The 22,348-nt window shown below is 39.6% G+C and overlaps 1 protein-coding gene across 2 annotated transcripts in view; it reads left to right on the forward strand.

Moving 5' to 3' along the window:
• ASZ1 (ankyrin repeat, SAM and basic leucine zipper domain containing 1) overlaps nt 1–22,348 on the forward strand; it is a 41,028-nt gene extending 18,680 nt beyond the window's left edge. For both annotated transcript variants that reach the window (XM_068164555.1, XM_068164558.1), the window contains exons 5-13: nt 3,003–3,114; nt 3,377–3,511; nt 5,989–6,101; nt 7,651–7,726; nt 8,541–8,597; nt 14,202–14,314; nt 19,034–19,139; nt 19,561–19,674; nt 21,274–22,348. In XM_068164555.1, the coding sequence (XP_068020656.1) occupies nt 3,003–3,114; nt 3,377–3,511; nt 5,989–6,101; nt 7,651–7,726; nt 8,541–8,597; nt 14,202–14,314; nt 19,034–19,139; nt 19,561–19,674; nt 21,274–21,420 (973 nt within the window). In that variant the 3' untranslated portion in view covers nt 21,421–22,348. The remainder of the gene's footprint in view (nt 1–3,002; nt 3,115–3,376; nt 3,512–5,988; nt 6,102–7,650; nt 7,727–8,540; nt 8,598–14,201; nt 14,315–19,033; nt 19,140–19,560; nt 19,675–21,273) is intronic.

Below are 22,348 nucleotides of genomic sequence, written 5' to 3' on the forward strand. Positions count from 1 at the left end.
CTCCACCACTGCCCTGGGCAGACCATTCCAGTGTTGATAACTCTTTCCATGAAGAAATATTTCCTAATATCCAAATTAAACATCCCCTGGTGCAGGTTGTAACAATTTCCTCCAGTCCTGTCACTTGCTGCCAAGGAAAGCCTGGCCCCTTCCTCACTCCAGTCTCCCTTCAGGTGGTAGTCACAAGTGATAAGGACTCCCCTCAGCCTTCCCTTCTCCAGACTGAACAACCCCAGCTCCCTTAGACACTCCTCATAGGTCATGTGCTTAGGACCCTTCATGAGCCTTGTTACCCTTCTCCGGACATGATACAGTGCCTCAGTATCCTTCCTATAGTGAGGGGCCCCAAACTGAGCACAATACTTGAGGTGTGGCATCAGCAGTGTAGTGAGATGTAAATACTTCAAAGGTGATCACATGGAGAGTCTGTCAGAATCACATTCTGGTTTGGCTTGAAAGGGACCTGCCACTGAATACAAATACATGGGAGTGAGTATTCTCACTGGGCAAGCAAGTTTGATTTCTGTTGCTGCAAACTGTTAGGTTGTAGTCATTCATTCTTTAAAATACAGATCCCTATAGATGTATGTGTCTATATACAGATATCCCCGTCTAGCTATCTCATCAGCTAGTGGTAATGTTACAGGAACAGATTATAGAGTCTTTATAGTACTCTTTGTAGGATCATTCAACTTCTTCCTTAAAGCTGTGACACTGGCCTAAGTTGCTATCTGGTCTTGAAACCTGTCAAACATGGAGACTGCAGAACCTGAGGAACCAGTTCCACTGATTGACTGTGCCCCATTATAAAAATGTCTCCTTACATTCAGTCAGAACTTGTGATTTTGCAGTGTTGATAGACTAAATGGAATTAGTTATAGACTGATGCAGGTCTCTTCATTTCATAGTATCATTCAGGTTTGGAAGGGACCACAAGGATCATCTAGTTCCAACCCCCTGCCATGGGCAGGGACACCTCACACTAGATCAGATTTCACTGCCACTTTCCTTTGTCTTATTTACTGTATGTCTTCAAGACATGATTTCCTTATGTTTTGCTTATTTCCAAATATTTGACTTTTGTCCCCACCACCACCATAAGGTTCTTTTAGATTCTTACTACAACTGGATAATTTTTTTCAATGCCTTTTGTAACTGTGTTTGCGTGAGACAAAATGTTACTCTTTTGTGAATGAGCAATACCAATGAATGAAGAGCAAAGCCTTAGTTGTAACAGTACTCTGGAAGGAGGTAGAAAGTTTTCTATTTTACAGCTGCGTTGGTATGTATCTACTGTATGGGGTCCCTCTAGTGTTCAGTATTGAACTTACAATGAAACAATATTGGAAAGGACAATCTTCCCCTCAAGTGTATCCTACAACATAAAGTATTCTCGCTACAGCAGATTTTCTACAGAGAGCTGTACATAAAAATCAATGCATTACAGTTTTTCAGGAAGAAAAATACTGCATTTTAAGGTAGAACAAATTTTTATTGAACATCATTAGTGAAATATTTAGTTTAAATCTGATTGCTTAATGACCATGTATTTGTCCTTCAGTACTGCACCTTTTGTTTGGTTGGTTTGGTTTTAAACTCTGCACTCTTACTCCACCGAAGAATAAATGCCAGGCATCTGGAAAGATACTTTTCTAACACAAGCTTTTGAGCAACATTTTTTTACCTTTCAAAATATTTGGAGCAATTCACAGTGGCTTCTTCTTACAAAGATCTCAACAGAAGCACAAGATCAGTAGACTGTTCTCATCATCCTTTTGGGTTATTAAAAAGAGAATAATGGGTAAGATGGTGTCTGTAAGTACTCACTTCAGTAATTATTAAGTAATAGTAATGTATATTGGAGAAAGAACGCATACACTTCTGGGAACAGAAAACAAAAAAGGGGATAAAGGGCAAAAACATTTGGTGTGCCTTTTAGTTTTAGTACTTGTGAAGTTAAGATTTGCAGTATTGTATGTGTATGCAATTTGCTGAAGACTCCTCTTGGGCACACTCGGCCCAAGGGTGGCTCTGAACATCCGTAACAGCTGTGCACGCTCTGCTTTTGCACTGCGCCTCTGCACGCTGGCAAGAGCTGTGCAGCCTGTGATTCTTTTGCTAATGTTGTTTTTACCACAGAGGATTTTGCAAATATGTAGGTATTTTTTTTTGTCCTCAATCTTCTTACTCTTAAATATTCACCTGTTATTTACAACTTGCTCTCCACAAAGCTGCATATTTCTTTTCAGAACTTTGGATTTACGTGAGACGGTGTGTAGAATAGAACAGTAGAACAGAATAGAATTCACCACTTAAATTGTCTTTTAAAACTTGTTTTTGAAGTACAAAATGGAAGTTTCTGACTGATATCCTCTGCTTTGAGTAAGGTGAAAACTGATCTGCACTTACACCAATTCCTTTATTAAGGAGGTCTGTGCTACATGAGAGGCCTGCTGCTGGGTCTGTGGTAGCATAGCATTTAAAATCTGGTGTGGTATTGTTCAGAACCAACCCAGAAATGGTCTAATCTAGTCACCAAGCTACCATGTTACATAGCTGGGACACATCAAGGATATTTGCGTGTAAATGCACTACTTGAATTTGGAGATGATAAAACATTGGTGTGGTTTTACGTTGTTTTCTTCTCCCAGAAGTATTATAGGCCTATATTCTAAATTCTTGGAATAGATTTGTTTGGTTTCCTCAGTTTCCTTCATGTGGAGGACAATTATTTACTTCATGACTCCATTTCAATCAGAAAATAAATGCAAAATGCAAATATTTAAAATTTGTCAACTGGACATAAATGAGTTTCTGAATCTGTGCATTCTGTTGAGTTGACCCTCTGCTGAGGCATGAATGTGGTGTCTTGGGCTTTCATCCTCTGTTTAGCACCTCTGTAGAACAGAGAATCTGCAGAATTGGGATGCTCTTCTTCTGATAATGCAGTTGCATCTTGATATCTTGAAATAATTTTTTTCACCTGTCCCGTTTTCTTTCAGGAAGCAAATGACTCCACTGATGCATGCAGCTAGGAAGGGCCATCCTCAGGTTGTTGCTCTTCTTGTTGCTCGTGGGTCACACATAAATGCACAAGATGAAAATGGGTATTCGGTAAGTGATTTACTTGTGTGTTGTAATTAATGATGAGAAGCTCAAAAAGCAAGAACTCACAAACTTTTTTCTAAGTAAGACTTTCTCAGAAATACATTGGTGTATTCTTCTGCTTTAACACCACTTTGAGATTCTTTTGCATTAATTGTCTTTGTCTCCAGAGTCTACCATGTAAGAACTGAGGAAGGTTGCACTACTGATTGAACCTCTATTTGGTTTTGCACCGTATGTAAGCTTTGTAAAATGAAGTTGTTTGTTGCAGGCTTTAATGTGGGCAGCACAGCATGGACATAAAACTGTAACTTTGAAGCTGCTTGAGCTGGGAGCTGACAAAAACCTACAGACAAAAGATGAGAAAACAGCAGCAGAGCTTGCAAGGATCAATAAACATTCAGAGGTATTTCATTTCACATCTTACTGAAATGCAGACTTTGGATTTGGCCCCAAATACCTGTTAATTAATTGGGTCATTTTCTGTTGAAGGGTTACTTTAATAACTGAATTTACAGCGACCAGTTGAATAGCTGTGTTATTACATATATGTAGAATATTTTCTGTTCTATCCAAACTGTCCATAGGGCTTTAAGCATTCCTGCTTTGGGAATTTGGGGATTTTTATTTTGTTAGTTGTTTTTCAGAATTCTTGACTTCAGGTTTATAACAAGGGATTATTCATGTTGGTAATGTTGATATGAGAAGTAGAAAAAGAGTAATTTGGTTTTTTTTTCATGTCTGACAAAGCATGTGGGAGAATGCAGATGTCAAATTAGTTTGCAGGATATGGTTTCTGTTTGAATTTGGAAGTGAAAAAGCTAAAGTTAAATGGCCATCTTCAAATTCTAATCTAAAGAGTGAAGAAAATGTAAAGTAATGTAAATTGGTCATCAGATTGGAAGAGCAGCTGGTAATTATCAGTGTAGAGAGAGATACTGAAGCTAACATACACTCTCCTAAAGCAAGTTTGTTTGCTGCTGTTACCAGATGATGCATGGTGGTTCAACTGGACCAGATTGCTGTGCATTTTGCTTTCAGTTGCCATTACCAAAGATACAGAGACGTGGATTTTTGCGCCGTCTCTTCAAAGTGTATAACACACTCCAGTGAATTGCAATTCACTTTGCAGCTTCTTATTGTGTTGTTGGTTGGCTGGTGTTGATTGTTTTCTGTTGTTCTTGGGGTTTTTTTTTGTTTATTTGTGGGGGTTTTATTTGTTTTGTTTTGTTCCTGCCAGGCTCCAGGGCAAGGCAAGAGCAAAAATGATAACTATGCACAAAGCTGTCAGTGTAGGTTAGTGAAATAGGTGTCTGATGCTCAGTGATCTGTTAGCTCAGGTTACAGAAAGGGGCTACAAATGCTCTCTGCCTTTGATAAATGACTTGTTGAGCAGACTACAACCATAGAATCTTAGAGAATTACTTTCTTTGACATGGAAGGAATACAGGCTCCTCACACTTGAGAGGTGGGTCTTGCCTCTTGACCTGTGAAGCGCTAACTTTCACACAGTTACTGCAAAGTCTTGCAGATGGTATTGAGATGCTTAGTGGTCATGAGCTTCTTCTATCTTGGGAGTCTGCTCTTCAGGCTGTGGACAACCCAAGAGGCTGTATTGCAGACTATATCTGCAGAAACTATCTGTGACGGGAGATATTTTTCTTACATGCTGTATTTCCTTTGTCCGGGATGGAATTATTTTTCTTCCTAACAGCTGTATGGTGCTGTGGTTTTGGTTTGTGACCAAAACAGTGTTGATAACACCCCAATAGTTCAGCTCTTGCTGAGTAGTGTTCGTGCAGCACCAAGGCCTTTTCTTTCTCACTCAGCTGGCCAGCTCCAGCAAGTAGTCTGTGAGTAAGCAAGAAGGTGGGAGGCACAGCTGGAATAGCTGACTACAAATGACCAAAGAGATACTCCATTCCATGTAATATCATGCCCAGGAATAAAATTGTTAGAGGAGTTTGTCTGGAGTAGGTGTTGCTTGAAAACTAGCTGGAAATCAGCCTGCTGTTGGGAGATGGTGAGTGACTGGCTTAGCATCACTTAAGGCTTTGGGTTTTCTCTTCCCTTTCACTTACAGCAAGCTGTGCATCTCAACCCATGATTTATTTTTTTTCACCTCACTTTCACCCTTCTGATTTTTTTCCCATTCTGACGGGGAAGAGTGAATGATCATGCAACTGGAGGAGGGCTTATTTGCCAGCCAGGATCAATGCACCACACTTGCATGTATAGACATATAAAACTGGTTAGTCACCCGAATTTCATGAAAGTGGTTTCACCCTCCCTTTAGGTTTATTGAGGTTCTACTTGTTTTGCTGAATTTTGTGGTAGCTGTCTCAAAACTCACACAGGGTAATTCAGTTTCTGGAATCCATCACTGATGCATAGTGATGTCTGGCAGAAGGCTTGCTTCCTCAGTCAGTTGAAAGAATCCCTATCTGTCAGATATAGTTAACTTAAATTGTCAGTTGTGAATTGCTAAATGTTGGGTTCATATATGCACTGAAAACGGAGCCATTCAAATAGTTGTATACCTTATGCTTTTAAGACAGTGTATGTAGAACTCTTGTCTGCAAATGTGAGCATGTTGATGTTTTGTTGCTTGTATGATTACAAATGCTAACTTTTTAAGACTGGATATACTATTTTACTCTGTCAATTCATTGCTGTGCTGGGATTTGGTTAATTCAGATATACTCTTGATAAACTCTGTATTCTTAAGTCCTCATTTTTGTTGTATGCTTTAGGGAAGTGGCAAAAGCTTCATGTTCCCTGTAAGCTGCAATTTTATGACAGAACTCTTTGTAGTCTTACTTCTGTGTATTTCTTTGTTCGTTTTTGGTTTGAATGCTAATTAATTCTTTCTGACTTTTCCAGATTTATAGTTTCCTCTCATTGGCTGCAAATCACTTGCAAGGGAGGTACCATGAAACGGCTGAGCAAGAGGCTATCTACAAATTTCTGACAGCTGCCCTTGATGACAAAGTTGGGTAAATACAGTTGTAATTTTAGCTTATTAACATTTCTAAAAGATTGTATCCGTTCATATCAATGATTGAAGTTGTATTAATACATTTTATATTTTTTCTGAAGCGCTACCAAGACTCCACAGGAAGTATATTGATGTGAGACTCAGGGATAGGATGCCCAGAGGGGTTGTGGATGCCCCCTCCCTGGAGGTGTTCAAGGCCATGTTAGATGAGTCCTTGAGTGACCAAGTCTAGTTGAGAGGTGTCCCTGGTCTTCAACAGGCTGTCTACTTGCATTCTTGAATTTGAGCTGCAGTGGACTTGAGATGACAACTTGTTTGTCTCTGCTCAGCCAGATCACACTGAATTTGAAATACTCTAGTTTTGTATTATTAGGCTGATGGCAGTTCACTGGGTAACAGTTCACATTGATGCAGTCTTAATCTCAGCCAGAGTACCCCAATTTAAAGGGTCACCTGGTTATGTTGCTAGGTGAATGCATATGTCAGTCTCTTTTTTTCCTCTGTTCTTCAACCACAGTAGTTTTAGAGGTACTTCTTGGAACAGAGAGGTGAAAGCTTTGCACGGTAAAAGCAATTGTCTCTGCTTTCCTCCTTGTTCTTACATCATTCATAGATTCTTGAAGCTATTGTTCTAGGTATATCTCCCCATCTGTGGACCAGATCTCCTGTGGGAGGTGTCTGCTCCTTGGGGATCATCTTTTGAGCCCCTGTATGCTTGCCATGAAGGTGACATTGGAGATTGGTCTTCTAGAACTCTTCACAAAGACTCGTACTCCTAGATAGAGTCTGTACATAATGGCCTCAGTGTTAGAACAGATCTCTCTCATTTTATTGATAGGTTTAGAGCAAATAATCTCTTAACTCAGGGTTTTGGCAAAAAAACTCACTGTAGCAATTGCAGTGGTCCTTTCTGGATGTTTGTATTTGCTTTTTGGGTTAGTTCAGTTGTTCATCTGATTGCTGAAATCTGCTTAAGTGTTGTTTGGTTGGTTGGTTGGTTTTTCCTCCTCTCATATTTTTGTATCTTGGTAGAACGGAGAATCAAAATTTATACTTTAGCCTTGTTTATAAATGTTAAACTCTCAATCTACATCAGGTTATACTGTTTCCTCAGTCTACCTTCTGAACAGTAGTCTTCTGACAAAAAATTTCTTACCAGACTAATTTGCACTATCTTTAATTATATACATTCCCGTTTTCTTGATAACCTTTTCTGGTTTAAATGGAAGTGACAGGGTAAGAGTTCTGGGCTGAATCCAATTTATATGAATGTTATCTGATAAGAATACATGGTTATCTTCCTTAACCCCACTTCCAAATATTTCAGGGTTTTGCAACCTAACTTTAATGTTAATTTGGGCTGTTTTGCTACTTGAAATGACATTTCTTTATGAAATTTATTCTGGTTGCTCTCCAGTGCTTTGTCTCAGAGGCTTTTCTGTTTTGTCCAGGATGTTTGGGGATTTTTTGGTTGTTTCCTTTTTCCCCTCCCCTGATTTCCCCTGTTTTCATCTGGAATGCAATTTATTTTTTTTTCACATTTACAGTTCCTATTCAACTTTTGATGACATGGAAGTGTTTTTACATGGTCTTGATCTAGAACACATAATAAGATTACTGAAGGTAAGTTTGTGGTGCATCTTCTGTCTGTATAGTAGTCCATTAATGCAAAATGTACCTACAGCATAAAAAAAAGTTGTGTTAGTATTTAATTAATACTAATAATTAATAAGCACAATAAATTTATTTATTTGTTAACAGGAGTTTGTATTTGAAGTGGTAAGTTATAGGAAGGACATGGACCTGATAGAGCAGGTACACCAGAGGGCCATGAAAATGATCGGGGTTGGAGTACCTCCGCTGCAATGACAGGCTGAGGGAGCTGGGGTTGTTCAGCCTGGAAAAGAGGAGGCTCCAGGGAGACCCAATAGTGACCTTCCCACACCTGAAGGGGGTCTACAAGAATTATGGAGAGAGACTGTTTACAGAGGCCTGGAGTGATAGAATGAGGGGCAATGGCTTAAAACTAGAGAAGAGCGGATTTAGATTGGATGTTAGGAAAAGGTTCCTTACTATGAGTGTAGTGGAACACTGGAAGAAGTTTCCCAGGGAGGTGGTTGACACCCCATCCCTGGAGATAATCAAAGTGAGGCAACCTGATCTAGTTGAGGATGCCCCTGTTTACTGCAGAGGGGATTGGACTAGATGACCTTCAGAGGTCCCTTCTGGCCCAGACCATTCTGTGATTTTGGTTATGTTCATTAGACCCAACATGATGTTTCTAAACCAGAGAACATTTTCATTATGTCAAAAGTGATGTTGTGTAGTTGGTTTAGTTCTGAAAACTGAAGTAAAACATAAGAGAAAGACATTAAGTGAAAATAGTGTTTTCTTCTGAAATTCTTTTTGATGGCAGAAAACCCTTTGTTTTATACAGGAAAGAGATATAACTTTAAGACAACTTCTGATCATGCAAAAAGATGAGTTAATAGAGGTGAGTTCACTACTTCAGAAGTTAATATTCTCCCTGTTCTGGTACCTGTGAGGCATGCACTGTAGCATGGAGCCAATGTTTGTGTACAGATGTTAATATTCTTGCAGAGTTGATGTCACAGAGGTGTTTTTCCTGAATTTTTGTCTGTAACTGAATAAAGTATTTGGACAGAATTCAGAAGTAATTCTGTATTCTCAGAGGGTGCACATGCAGGGAGTTTTTTAAGAGAGATTTGTAAGAGTTTGCTTAGACCTAGGCATAAGGCATGTCGTCATGTTCCAGTGTTACTGCTTTTCTGAAGCCTCAGGATCGTGCCCATTGGACAGCATCTCAGCATGGGCTTTGTTTGAATCCTAAAGTCCCTCTTGACAGGAGTTTTTCTCTTAAGGGGAATTTTCTGGCTTGCTTCTCATCACTGTGCAAGCTGCTGGGGTGGTCTTGGTTGCATTAAACTGCAAATCTGACCGAGTATGTGTCTTTACTGAATGCCTGTTTTGATATTCTATCATTACTTGTTATTGTCCAGGATATGTTGGGGGCAGGGGAGAGAATTGTGGACTTCAGTGAATAGCTAAACCTTACAGTTTCTTCACCAAAGAGGTGAAATTTCACACAAACAACTAACTTCTGTTTCAGTGTTATGTGTTTGAAGGTCCCTGTTAGAGCATTTTTGGACAAGCCGAAATAAATACCTGGATCAGTTGCCCTTGCACAGGAAGATCATACTCACAGGAGCAAAACAGGTTTACCTCTTAGCTCTGCAACAGCAGGAAGCAGTTCCTGGAAAATAAGTAGTATTTTGTGCATGGACATGAATTCATTATTGAGTCTATAACTGAGAATTTTGAAAAATGACATAACATGCCTGGCTTATTGGTGCTTCATAAGTTACCCTGTAGGCTTGATGCAGTCTAGGTTTAGAGTTCTCCCGACAGTTTGTCCCCACACTGCTGATAGAACAAATCTAATCTGTTCCTTTGTAACTCCAGAGTTGAAAGTTTTTAGTGTGATGGCAGATCTTCAACTAACAGCCAGCTATTTTAAAGAGCCTGGATCTTATTACTGCAAAGATTAATGATGACCTCTGATGGATGCCTCTGAACCAAGTTGCTTTGTATCCAGAGAACTGGGGAGAAAGCCCATCACTAATGTTATACACTTTACTCCATCAAACAATATCACAAAGATATTTTCTCTGTAAATACCTTTATCTGTATTCTACAACAGAGCCTAAACAATCACTCTCTCAAGCTGAAATCCTTGCATTCCTGAGGCTTATAAAACTGTTCCATACTGAGGCAAGTCTGTGCAAAATACTGAGACATGTCTGTGCACCTTTTGGAGGTTTTTGTCTGATTCTGTGCTACTCTTAACACCTGGATTTTATTTTATATATATATTTTTTTTTTAGGAAATTAGAAGTAATTTTACTTCTGGATGCTTTTAGGACTAAGAAGATTCTTTTTTCACATGTTTATTGCTTGAGAACAAGAGAAACTGGCATCCTGTTCTGGATTTAGGAATGTATAATGATAAGTTAACACATCCTGTCAGCCTGACCTCAGTGCCAGGCAACATTATGGAACAGGTCATCTTAAGTGCAATCACACAGCACTTACAGAATGGCCAAGGGATCAGGCCCAGCCAGCATGGATTTAGGAAGGGCAGGTCCTGCCTGACCAACCTCATCTTCTATGATCAGGTGACCACCTGGTGGATGTGGGGAGGCCTGTGGATGTAGTCTACCTGGACCTCAGCAAGGCCTTTGCCAGCATCCCCCATAGCAAACTCCTGGCCAAGCTGTCAGCCCATGGCTTGGATGGGAGCACACTGCGATGGGTTAGGAACTGGCTGGAGGGCCGAGCCCAGAGAGTGGTGGTGAATGGTGCCACATCCAGCTGGCGGCCAGGCACTAGTGGTGTGCCCCAAGGATCAGTGCTGGGCCCTGTGCTCTTTAACACCTCTTTGATGATCTGGATGAGGGCATTGAGTCCATCATCAGTAAGTTTGCACATGACATCAAGCTGGGGGCAGGAGTTGATCTGCTGGAGGGTTGGAGATCTCTGCAGAGGGACCTCGATAGGCTGGACAGATGGGCAGAGTCCAATGGCATGAGATTGAACACATACAAGTGCTGGGTTCTGCACATTGGCCACAACAACCCCAGGCAGTGCTACAGGCTGGGGTCAGAGTGACTGGAGAGCAGCCAGGCAGAGAGGGACCTGGGGGGACTGGTTGATAGTAGGTTGAACATGAGCCAGCAGTGTGCCCAGGTGGCCATGAAGACCAATGGCATCCTGGCCTGCATCAGGAACAGTGTGGCTAGCAGAAGCAGGGATGTCATTGTGCCCCTGTACTCAGCACTGGTTAAGCCACACCTTGAGTCCTGTGTCCAGTTCTGGACCACTCAGTTTAGGAAAGATGTTGAGTTGCTGAAACGTGTCCAGAGAAGGGCAACAAAGCTGGTGAGGGGTTTGGAGCACAAGCCCTGTGAGGAGAGGCTGAGGGAGCTGGGGTTGCTTAGCCTGGTGAAGAGGAGGCTCAGAGGAGACCTTAAGCTGTCTACAACTCCCTGAAGGGAGGCTGTAGCCAGCTGGGGTTTGGTTTCTTCTCCCAGACAACCTGTGACAAAATGAGAAGAGACAGTCTCAAGCTGCACCAGAGGAGGTTTAGGCTGGATGTTAGGAAGAAATTCTTCACAGAAAGAGTGATTGCCCATTGGAATGGGCTGCCCAGGGAGATGGTGGAGTCACCATCGCTGAAGTGTTTAAAAAAGAGACTGGATGAGGCAGTTGATTAGATGATGTTGGGTGATAGGTTGGACTCGACCTTGAAGATCTTTTCCAACCTGGTTAATTCTGTATCAACATTCAAAATATAACCCAGAATTTGAACTTCATCATTAGAGAATCTGTTCTGTGTGCTGCCATGTGGCAGTTCTAGGAGTCTTCTTCCTCTGCATATTGCCCAACCCCCCCACAGGAAAGCATTTAATATTTGGCAGAAGATTGTCAGGTTATTAAAAATAGTGGCCACTTTGGCAAGATGGCAAGGTTTTAAGAGTTTATGCATAACTGTCTTTATCTCAGAAGTATGTCATCTTTTATGTGTTGAGACAATCTGTTATTTGCCTCCTCTTTCCTTTTCATTTAAAGGATGACAGAAAAGTCCATGCCCCAAACTCACACTCCAGCAATGTGATTTTCAGAGGCAGTTTTTTATTTAAGTATGTATTTAGTTAAGTGAAGAATAAAGTCCATCTTGTTGGAGTTGACATACCTAAAATCAAGACTGTTTCACAAATAGAAGCAAGTTCTTGTACAACACTTGTACGTTCTTAAACATGGCCACTTCATGATAATATTTGCATTATTTGAACTGCCAAGTGTAATTGGATCAATGCCAGCTTAAAAGGTTGCTCATCCATAAGGAAGAATGGCTTCTTGCACTGCAAGTGCTCCATGCATTCATAATTGCGTGAATAGTCAGGTCCTGGGTAGCCCTCATGTTCAGCAGATATGGCCTAGAAAGGGAAAATACGTCTGCACTGGGGAACATTTTGAGCAAGTTTATCTGTTTTCAGTCTCTTGAGTTCTGTACCAGTGTCTCAGAATTACTGTAGTGGTGACTTCTATTATGTTCTTTGCTACCTAAACCGTATCTTCAATATGTGGTGATGCCCAGTCACTGATCTATTTGCAGAAGGATGAAGTTACGTTTCATCAAACAAAGTACAACTGCTGGTCAGAAAGCCATATCCTGATTAGCTTGTTCCATGAATGAGAAGATGGAGTTGGAAAAAAAAAAAAACAACCAAGAAAACAAACAAAAACATTCTGTGAAACAGTTCCTTAAGCAAGATAGTTTCAGTATTGAAGAGTACCTTCAGAATGTTTCTGCTGTTGTTTGCAGCATTAGCCAAGAGTATAGAAGATTAACTGAATTGAGCTTAGGGACTGCATGAACTGATAGAATACATAGAATACACCAGGTTGGAAGAGACCTTCAAGATCATCACGTCCAACCCATCAACCAATCCAACCCACCTAATCGACTAACCCATGGCACCAAGCACCCCATGAAGTCTCCTCCTGAACACCTCCAATGATGCTGACTCCACCACCTCCCCAGGTGGTGATGTTGAGTAGTATTTAGGCTTGATCTTAATTTGAGGCAAAAATCTGTTCTGAGATTGTAAGTATATAAATATCTGAGGGGTGGGTGTCAAGTAGAGGGGGCCAATCTCTTTTCAGTGGTGCACAGTAATAAGGAACAATGGATACAAACTTGAATCTAGAAGGCTTCACTTCAACATGAAGAGAAACTTCTTTACAGTGAGGGTGATGGAGCACTGGAACAGGCTGCCCAGAGAGGTTGTGGAGTCTCCTCCTCTGGAGACTTTCAAAACCTACCTGGATGTATTCCTGTGAGGACTGCCCTAGGTGAGCCTGTTTTTGTCAGGGGGGTAGGACTCGATGATCACTGGAGGTCCCTTCCAACCTCTAACATTCTATGATGCTATATGCTATCCGTCAGATATATATATGTGTGTGTATATATGCTTTTGCAGGCTGTGTCATGGTAGAAACATCCAGCTGAATGTCTTTTAATATATTTTTTTCCTCTCTACTAGATTTTGATTATTTGAGTTTTTGGAGGTGGTGTGAACCAGCCAGATTTAAAAAGAAAATTAAATTCTGTAAGATGATAAGGTTTTGGAAAGAGGTATTATATCTTATGAGACCAATTTCAAACTGGAGAAAAATACATCCCTTCAAAATTTACATGAGCCCTTCCTAAACTCTTGCCTCTTTCTGTAGAATTCTTCATATGATGCTGATTTCAGAATTTCCATTCTCTTCTTTCTGAGTTAATGCTGTATCTTGCCATCATACTGACTGGTGGTTTTACTGTAAGAGATGACTGAGATGATACTGAAATAGATGAGCAAAGCATCCTAACAATGTAGGGCTACTTATAAAACTGCTATGAGGAGAGACTGAGGGAGCTGGGATTGCTTAGCCTGGAGGAGACTCAGGGGTGACCTTATTACTCTCTACAACTACCTGAAGGGAGGTTGTAGACAGGCGGATGTTGGTCTCTTCTCCCAGGCAGCCAGCACCAGAACAAGAGGACACAGTCTCAGGCTGCGCCAGGGGAGGTTTAGGTTGGATGCTAGGAAGAAGTTCTATACAGAGAGAGTGATTGCCCATTGGAATGGGCTGCCTGGGGAGGTGGTGGAGTCGCTGTCATTGGAGGTTTTCAGGAGGAGACTTGATGGGGTGCTTGGTGCCGTGGTTTAGTTGTTCAGGTGGGTTGGATTGGTTGATGGGTTGGACATGATGGTATTGAAGGTATCTTCCAACCTGGTTTATTCTATGTAATTCTATTCTATTTTGTGCAATTTCATGTTGGCTCTTCCTCATCTCTTGTAACTTTGTTTTGCATCAATGACTGTTTTCTGTGTTTTTAGTTTAGCTTTCCTTCAGTAGTTACATGCGTTGTAGTTGGTTGCAATAACTTAAAAGCATAGAAGTTCACACAATAAATGGTACTGTACTGTTCAGTCTTTAAATCATATTTGGAATTACTTTTTAAATTTAGATTGGCATTACAAATCCTGAAGATCAGCAGAAACTCCTAGATGCTATTAAAGAGCTACAAGTGGATGAAATAAGAATTGGAGGCCTCTCTGAAGTGCTGAATCTCGAACTGAGGTATTAACTGTATATCTAAGGAAATAGAAGTGAAATGTGAACTGTTTAAGGTGTGACTGCATTGTTTTCCCCGGCTCAAAGGTAAAATCTCTCACACCTTATTCCAAGCATAGTATGCTAGTTAGGAGATAATGAGGGCTGATGGTAGGTATGTTTTGTAAAAGAAAGTTAGAAGCATAAATTCTTGTGGTAGGTATCTCTTTATGGGTTACATTTCCATTATGTGCCATTACAAATTAAGATCTTTGTAAGATGTTTTCCTTGTCATGGACTATATATATACACCAGTAGGAATAGGCTTATGAAAAAAATGGCTCTTTTTAAGAGAGTGTTACTCCTTCAAACATCCATTCCACCATGGTATTTTTTCTATTGTAGGTTCTTTCTTACAGCCTTAAAATATCAGCTCTATAATACCTCTCTCACTTCTGGTCTAGTCTTGTGCAGTCCCATGAATGCCAGGCCTGAGCTGAGAGGAACATTTCTCAGCAACCTTATTAAATGTCGTCAGTCCCCTAAGCACTGGCAAAACACTCTCCATGTGCAGCACCAAAAGTACGTGTAAGGGTGTCTGAAGATTTCATAAACCTCTTATCCATTTTGTCAAGAAGAGAGACATAGACTTTAATTAGATTATGTGCTCTTATCTTCCTTCTTTTGACTTCCCAGAACTGTAGAAGAATAGCTCTTGAAAATAGGATGATTTAATATTTTACTTTGCAAAAGTTTTAGAAATGGTCTTAGGCAGAAAACTGTTGCTTGCTTTGCAGAGGCTTTACTAAGTCAAACTGTGTTTGTTTGACTTAGAGAAGACTGGTTTGAAGATACCACTCCTTCCTTGTACCTTAGCTGCATCAGTATTAAGTTAGGTTCTCTGTGCTTATTTCTATTCTCCCAGTCCCAATATGATTAGCAGAGCATTGTGTTGCCTTATCTCCAGTAGCCTGGCTAGAGTAATACTGGGGGAAAAAAACTTTCTTACATCCTGTCTGCTTACCAAATAACTTCATACTGTCTAGAAGAGGGAGCTTCAGCTCCTCTTTAAAATACCTCTATCTCCCTCTTGATTTGTGACCTGACAGCTGTGCTGCTACTTTTAGATATTTCTTCCCTTTCCAAACCACTATCAGCATTATTGGGGTACTGTGAAGCTAGGTATGTTAGTTATACTCTTCACTCAGTGGACAAAACACATGTACTTGGGTTCAAGTTCATTCTATGCATGTCATTATCCTTTGGAGGCTGCTGAATCACACTGACATTGTGTATTAGCAGTTATGTCATGATGTGGTCCTGCCGTAGCATTCTTTTGGCCTTGGTTACATGAGTCCATCTAGTCTGTGCTCCACTCTCATCACTCTTACATACAGCAATTGCTCCTGTTCCTAGTATTGTGCCTTTATCTGTATCCATTACTGTGCTTATACAAAAAGAGGCTTTGCAGTCTGCTTGAGATCCATTTTTGCAGCATGCTGCCAAGTGTATTGCAGGATGAGGGAGGAGATGTAAGATGTTTATTGAAACTCTTGAAAGACTGAGATGGGCTGGAGGAGCAGTGTGTTCATGTTCTAATGAAGGAACTTGATGCTACTTCTAGTCTGAGATTTCTCCACCAAAACAAGTGAATTCAGGTGCAAACTTGTGAGTGCTCTGTAAAACTGAAGAACTACCAATATGATTATGGTTACATCATAAATAATCTGACAGCATTTAATCTGTCCTTATTAAATGGAGTCTTTGCCACAGAGCTGAGGTAGCAGGCCAGGCTTCTGAGTGTTTAGCTGTCCAAGTTAGGCACCTTTAGAAAAGGATGTTGATCTTTCAGCAGGGGATAATCAGCTGCAGTTCAAGAGGACTTTACCCAGTTTAAGCTTCCATGCATTTTTGTGCTAGAAATATGCTTTTTTTTACAGTATGGTCCCTAATGCTGTTTCATAGATACATTCAAGCAGGACAGCTTAAAAATTTGAACAAAGGCAGTCTCAGGCTGCGCCAGGGGAGGTTCAGGTTGGATGTTAGGAAGAAGTTCTATACAGAGAGAGTGATTGCCCATTGGAATGGGCTGCCCGGGGAGGTGGTGGAGTCGCTGTCATTGGAGGTTTTCAGGAGGAGACTTGATGGGGTGCTTGGTGCCATGGGTTAGCTGTTTGGGTGGGTTGGATTGGTTGATGTGTTGGACGCGATGATCTTGAAGGTCTCTTCCAACCTGGTTTGGTTTATTCTAAATAAAGTTTATTCTAAATAAAGTGGAGAAATACAAAGAATTAGCAGTTCACTGCATGTATGGCTGAAAACAACAAAAAACCTACATGATGTTCAGTGCAGTCTCACACACCAGTGGCATATCTAATTCCTAGTACTATGTGGGTTTGGATGATATGTAGTTCTCAAAACCAGAAAATAATTGATTGATTGAAGACTGCAGTACACAAAATATGACAGCATTTCAGTTATGGCAAGCCCTGCATAGTTTTTTAGATACTGACTTGACATGTATTCTAGGAATCTGACCTTGAGACTAAAATCATAGGCTATGTTTACATGCTATTATATAAAGATTTTACTTCCCACTTGTTCAGAGTCATTCTGTGAGAAGGAAAATCAGTCATTAAGTCATAGAAAAACTAACGTAGAAAATGTTGAACTGATTGATTATAAACTCACGGTGTCTAGCACTGTTTGGCCACTGGTGTTTTGACAGCCATTCGTTCTTTTTAACAGTGATTATATCTTGGAAATGTTATCTCCGTCTGCAATAGATAAAAAATGCTATGAAAATGTTGTTGTTTTTTAAGAACTATTATACTTCTTTATTACACCAATAAATGTTTTTCCTTTTTTCTTCTTTCCTCCTCATTCCATGGTGATACTTAAGTTTTGCTGAGAATCCTTCCAGAATTACTAGAACTGATTTCCTTTATGACAAAACACAGAAATGCCATAACTAATCCTAGCCAGCTAAAAAGTTACCTTTCTAAGTAGAAGGAAAGTATCATGAGCATGCCTTGACTTCAGTAACAATGGAGAAACTTTCAGATTATCTCCAGATGCATTTCTTTCATTTAGTGTTTGGGGAGTTTTACCCTAAATAATCCTTTCAGCTATATTGTTCTGAAATAATAATTTCTTTCGAGTTAATAGGCTTTCTTACATCCCCATCTTCATAAAACCCATGGACAGTCTTGGGTTTTATTCTCCAGCAAGCACCCTTCCTGATGCTTCTTGTATTTTTGGTTTAAGTGTTAAAGTCTTAAAAGTTCAGCAGTATTGTGAGCCACAGATGTCCTGAGCAGTGGTCAGAATTTTGCTCACTGATGATCTTGTGACAAAGCTGAAGGAAAACACTGTATGGGTTAAATCCAGTCTCTGCTTAGACACTTGTACCACACTGGCACGTGGCTTGATGTAGCTGTTTAGAAAATATAGCATATATTTTTATCATCACCAGCAGCAAACAAGGTGATATTTGTGGCATTGAGGTTTATAACAGGTTGTCTAGGGAAAAGAGGCGCATTGGAGTCTGAATTAATTTATTCATATCCTTCCATAAGTAAAACAAGATGTCCTGCAACAGGAACTTAAATTTTTCTCTTGTCTTGGTCCTGCTTCTTACTTACCAGAATGGCTTACAGACAGTGAAAACTTCTCTACTGGAGGAGATACAGGCACTTCTCAGGGGTGTCAGGCTTTGAGAGCTTATTCTCTAAAACCAAATGAATGATCTTTCTTGCCCACTTTTCCTCTGGCCAGTCAATGGCAACAACTTTCTGGCCAGCATCATGACTTACAACTAACACTCTCTGAGACTTGCAGTAAAATAAGGTGAGTCAGTGTGCCATGGAACCTCTAGAAATTGATCATCAAAATTAACCTGTTAAAATTTTCTATCCTTTTCACCATTCTTTTGAGATGCTTATCAAGCTAATTTCCAGAGTTGTGTTTCTGTTTATATTTGAGCACTAGGTAGAACTTTCCTTCAAAGTAGGTAACATCAAATATTTTAGGCTTTGTGAAACATATTTCCAGATGCAAGGTCTGAGTCAGTATTACTGAATTCTTCTTTTTCTTCCACAGTACTGGAAGCTAAATACCTGTAACCTAGTCATTTCAGTCTGAGCTCCAATGTAAAAAGCAGCTTTTTTTGTTTATTCCCTCACCCACACACATCTTCCTCAAAAATGTGAGCTGCAGGTCAGGAGCATCGATCTCTCAGCATAAAATGCTGAGACTGTGATCTGTACATACACATAGGTACTGGAACTCTGGAAAATAGAGTTGCAGTTGTTATGCATAAAGTGTTAAGAAATGACCCATGCTGCAGAAAATGAAATGTTTTCATTATTAACATGGGATTGCAGAGATTTAGAAACAGAAGTAGAGGTTAATACAATGTGTCCAAAAAGCTTTGGGGTGGCACTTTTTCAGTTTTCAGTATTGTCTTACTAGCTGAACATCTCAGGTAACTTCATGGTTTGTTGCCCTTTCATGGACGTGGGGGTGACCAAAAAACCCTAAAGCACAAACAAGCAAAACCCAAACCAAACGAAAACCACACAAAATGTTAAATACATTGTTTAACTACCTTGTAGTAAGATCACACTGGATATTTTTTTGTATGCCATGAAACTGCATGTCTGACTCACTAACCAGCGTTGGAAATGCACAGATACTATTTAGCCTTTAACAAGTAACAGACTATCGTTTGTTGTTCTTTTGTAGTGGAGATGAATTCCTCAAGTTTGTTCAGAAGATGAATAAAGAGTGTAGTAAGCTGACCATTCCTTTGCAGACTGTGAATAAACATTTCCTTGAAAATTCTCACAAGGTACTCAACAAAAGACAAACCCCATTGATTCAGAGTATTATTATTACTCTATTCTAGAATGTTACACTACCTTGTAAAAGGAAAAATGTGAATGCTCATCAACCATCTTGATTATTATATGATTATATAGAGCTGTCCAATGTCCTTTTCTCTAAAGGACAACGTTTAAAAAGAACTTAGTTCAGAGTTAAGCCACCCTTAAGTTTCTTCATGTTTCTGCTGATAAGGGAGTTAAGGTGACAGATGGTTCCCTCAAAGGCTGAGAGTAAGTAGTAGATTATGTTGTGCATAAATCATAGAATGAAACCCCAGCATAATGTGGTTATAAACTTCTGACACTGTCATTTTTTTTAGATGGTAACTAAAGAATATTAAATTGGAATCTACAGTAATTCTGACAAATAACTGTATCTATTAACAGATAGTACTGCAGTGGGCAGGGACTGAAAAGTTTATTGAAGCCTGTGAAGATTTGGTTTGCAGCATTGAAAAGCTGGGAGAAGAAGTTACCAAAATGAAAGACCTGGTGGAGAAGGTGGGTATGTGTGAGACAAATGTGATGTCCATCAGTGAAATGTTCTGTACCTCCATCTCCCAAAGCTCTTTACCTGTAACTTGATTGTTGCATCCACTTCTCCTCCTTCAGCTTTTCCATGGACAGAATGATAAATACTCTAGAATATTCCACATCAGCATGGACAGTCTTCAAAGCAAGGCAGAGTCAATCTTTTTCTTTCTGCTGCAGGGAAGAATTAAGTGGAATGCATCCCTGTGCTCTTGGACAATCACTGTGTCATAAATGCCACTCTGAATACTTACACTCTTTTTTATGAATTAAGGAATCTTTTGTTTGGAATTATTGACTCACAAGGAAGATACTAAGGGTTTATAGATTGAATGGGAGGCATCCCAGATAACTCTTCAGAGTGACAAAAGAAGAGGGTGGGAGAGGTCAAGGCTAGATGTTAGCACCACATCCGTCATTCTCAAACCAACACAATGACACACTCTTGTCAGATGGGGTCATTTTAAGTAATAGGATAGTAAGAGGAATGGCTGCTGGGACAAAGTAAATGGAGCATCAGTGTCAGAAAGGAATCTGTTGCTGAATGAAGCCATGTGGAACTCGAATCTTGAGTATAATGCTACTAATGCAATTTCCTGCAGTTTAAGTAAATGTAATGTAATGTAACAGCCTTCTCCCAATAAATCACTTAACACCAAATATATTTAAGAGATAAATAGAGGCTGTGGCAAAGAACTTTTTAGCTATCTATGTTCCTTTTTTTGCATATGCAGCTGTCAATTGTATATATGTATTTGCCTCCTGTATGTGCAGCCCTAGTTTTAAGGGCTGAGGTGGGATCTAAATTAGGTGTCACTTTGCTTTGCTCTCATTTGTACTTACGGTTTTATAGCTGTCAAGATAAAAGTGTGGTGGCTCTGTACCCAGTGTAAAACAGAGGTGTTAACCATTAGTCTTCTAATTACTTCAAAATGTAATTCCTGTTCTATGAAAATGCTGTAGTGTTTTATGAATTTCACTGATGGAGAATTTAATACAAAGCATGGTTGTTAATTTATGATGGGGCACTCTTGAATGAGTACTGAAACATTTATTAGGAGAAGTGCTAACTGAAGCAAAACACTTAAGCCTCTTAGTAAACTTGTATAGATTCCCTTGAAATCTTTGGTACTGTTTGCTAAGCTTAGTCCTTGCCATATGTTGCCAGCAGTACATGTTATGTCTGCATGTAATTTTTGGAAGCACAGTAAATTAGATGGCCTTCCAAGCATTATAAATTGAAGTAGGGAATCAGAACCTAACCTTGCTGAACTTCATGACAAGACTCTGCTCAATTTTAGCATCTGTTCAAGCACACACATGTAAGGTACTTGCCACTCCCTTTAATTTCAGGGGAGTCTCATCTGTTACAAATTTAACTTGCTTTTCTAGTAAATGGTTTTAGTAATGATGACAGTACTGGTTAAAATATGATTGGAATTCAAGTGTTTTGTTAGATTTTTGTAATCATCTATTAGTAGTGTATTTTACTTTATCACATACTTCAGAAGCTTTCAATAATTATTTTTCTTTGTTGGACTTTTTACATGAACTTAACATCTGCCTCAGCGCGAACAGAGGAATGACGCCAGCCGAGTGAGACTTCCAGAGAAAGCATCCACCTTGAAGAAAAGATTAAGACAGATGGGAGTGGTAACATTGCTGGGATTTGGTGTTTTCTTCATTGTAACTAAGTTAGGGGTAAAGAAAACTTGATTTTAGGTTTTAGTGCTATGAATACTTTTTGAAAGCTTGGTCACGTTACGCTTCTGTTCCATGTGCAGAGCTGCGCTGAAGTCACATGACAATTGATGTAGTTTCTCGTCATATCTGTAGTATTATTTATATCAAATAAGCACTTTGCTCTAGAAATAAAGTTACTTAAAATTAGAACTGCTGCTTCCATTATCTTACTGTTTTCAGAATGATTTGTGATGCAGTGTGGGGTCTGAAGTCTTGTCTAAACTGCTTTGCCTTTTGGCATAAAGCTGTAATTATTGCTTACTAATTACTAGTTTAGTTTTTTTTCCATTTAGCTGTGAGGTGAACATAAGCAAATAATTCTGATTGTGTCACCTTTGTATTTAAAATTATGATGCAGTTGTGTTTTGGGTGTTGGGAGGGTTTCAGGTATTTTAAGTGTCTCGTCATTTTATGTTGATACAGACCTTTTTTTTTCTTGCAATTTTCCATATTGGTCAGTCATAAGAAAAACTTCCCAGCAAGGTGTTTAGGGGATTTTGTTTGTTTGTTGATTTATTTTGTCACTGTCACAGGTCTGTGGAGATCCTGTTACACATTGCCTAAAAAGTCTTCTCCCACTGAGCTATGATACTCAAATAATGCCTGCAGGCTGTTTCCTTAGGGCTACACACATATTAATAGTTCCATCACATTTATTAAAAGGTTTATAGCAATCCTTTACTATACGATGCAAGCAACCTAGAATGCAGAGCAGCATGTTCTTTCTCTTGGTCTGGTCTTTTGCTACGACAGCTTCATGCTTACAGTAATTTTTTCTTACTATATCTCCTCCTAAAAAGCCATTTGTAATTCTGCAGTGAAACATCAATACCTGTTTTTCATCTGCTTACCGAACCAGCTATGTTGGGGAAAAAAAAAAGAAATGGATATAATTTAATTT

Source organism: Melanerpes formicivorus, unplaced genomic scaffold, assembly GCF_026170545.1.
Source record: "Melanerpes formicivorus ecotype bairdi unplaced genomic scaffold, bMelFor1.0.p_v2 SCAF_3, whole genome shotgun sequence".
In the NCBI taxonomy this organism is placed as follows: Eukaryota; Metazoa; Chordata; class Aves; order Piciformes; family Picidae; genus Melanerpes; species Melanerpes formicivorus.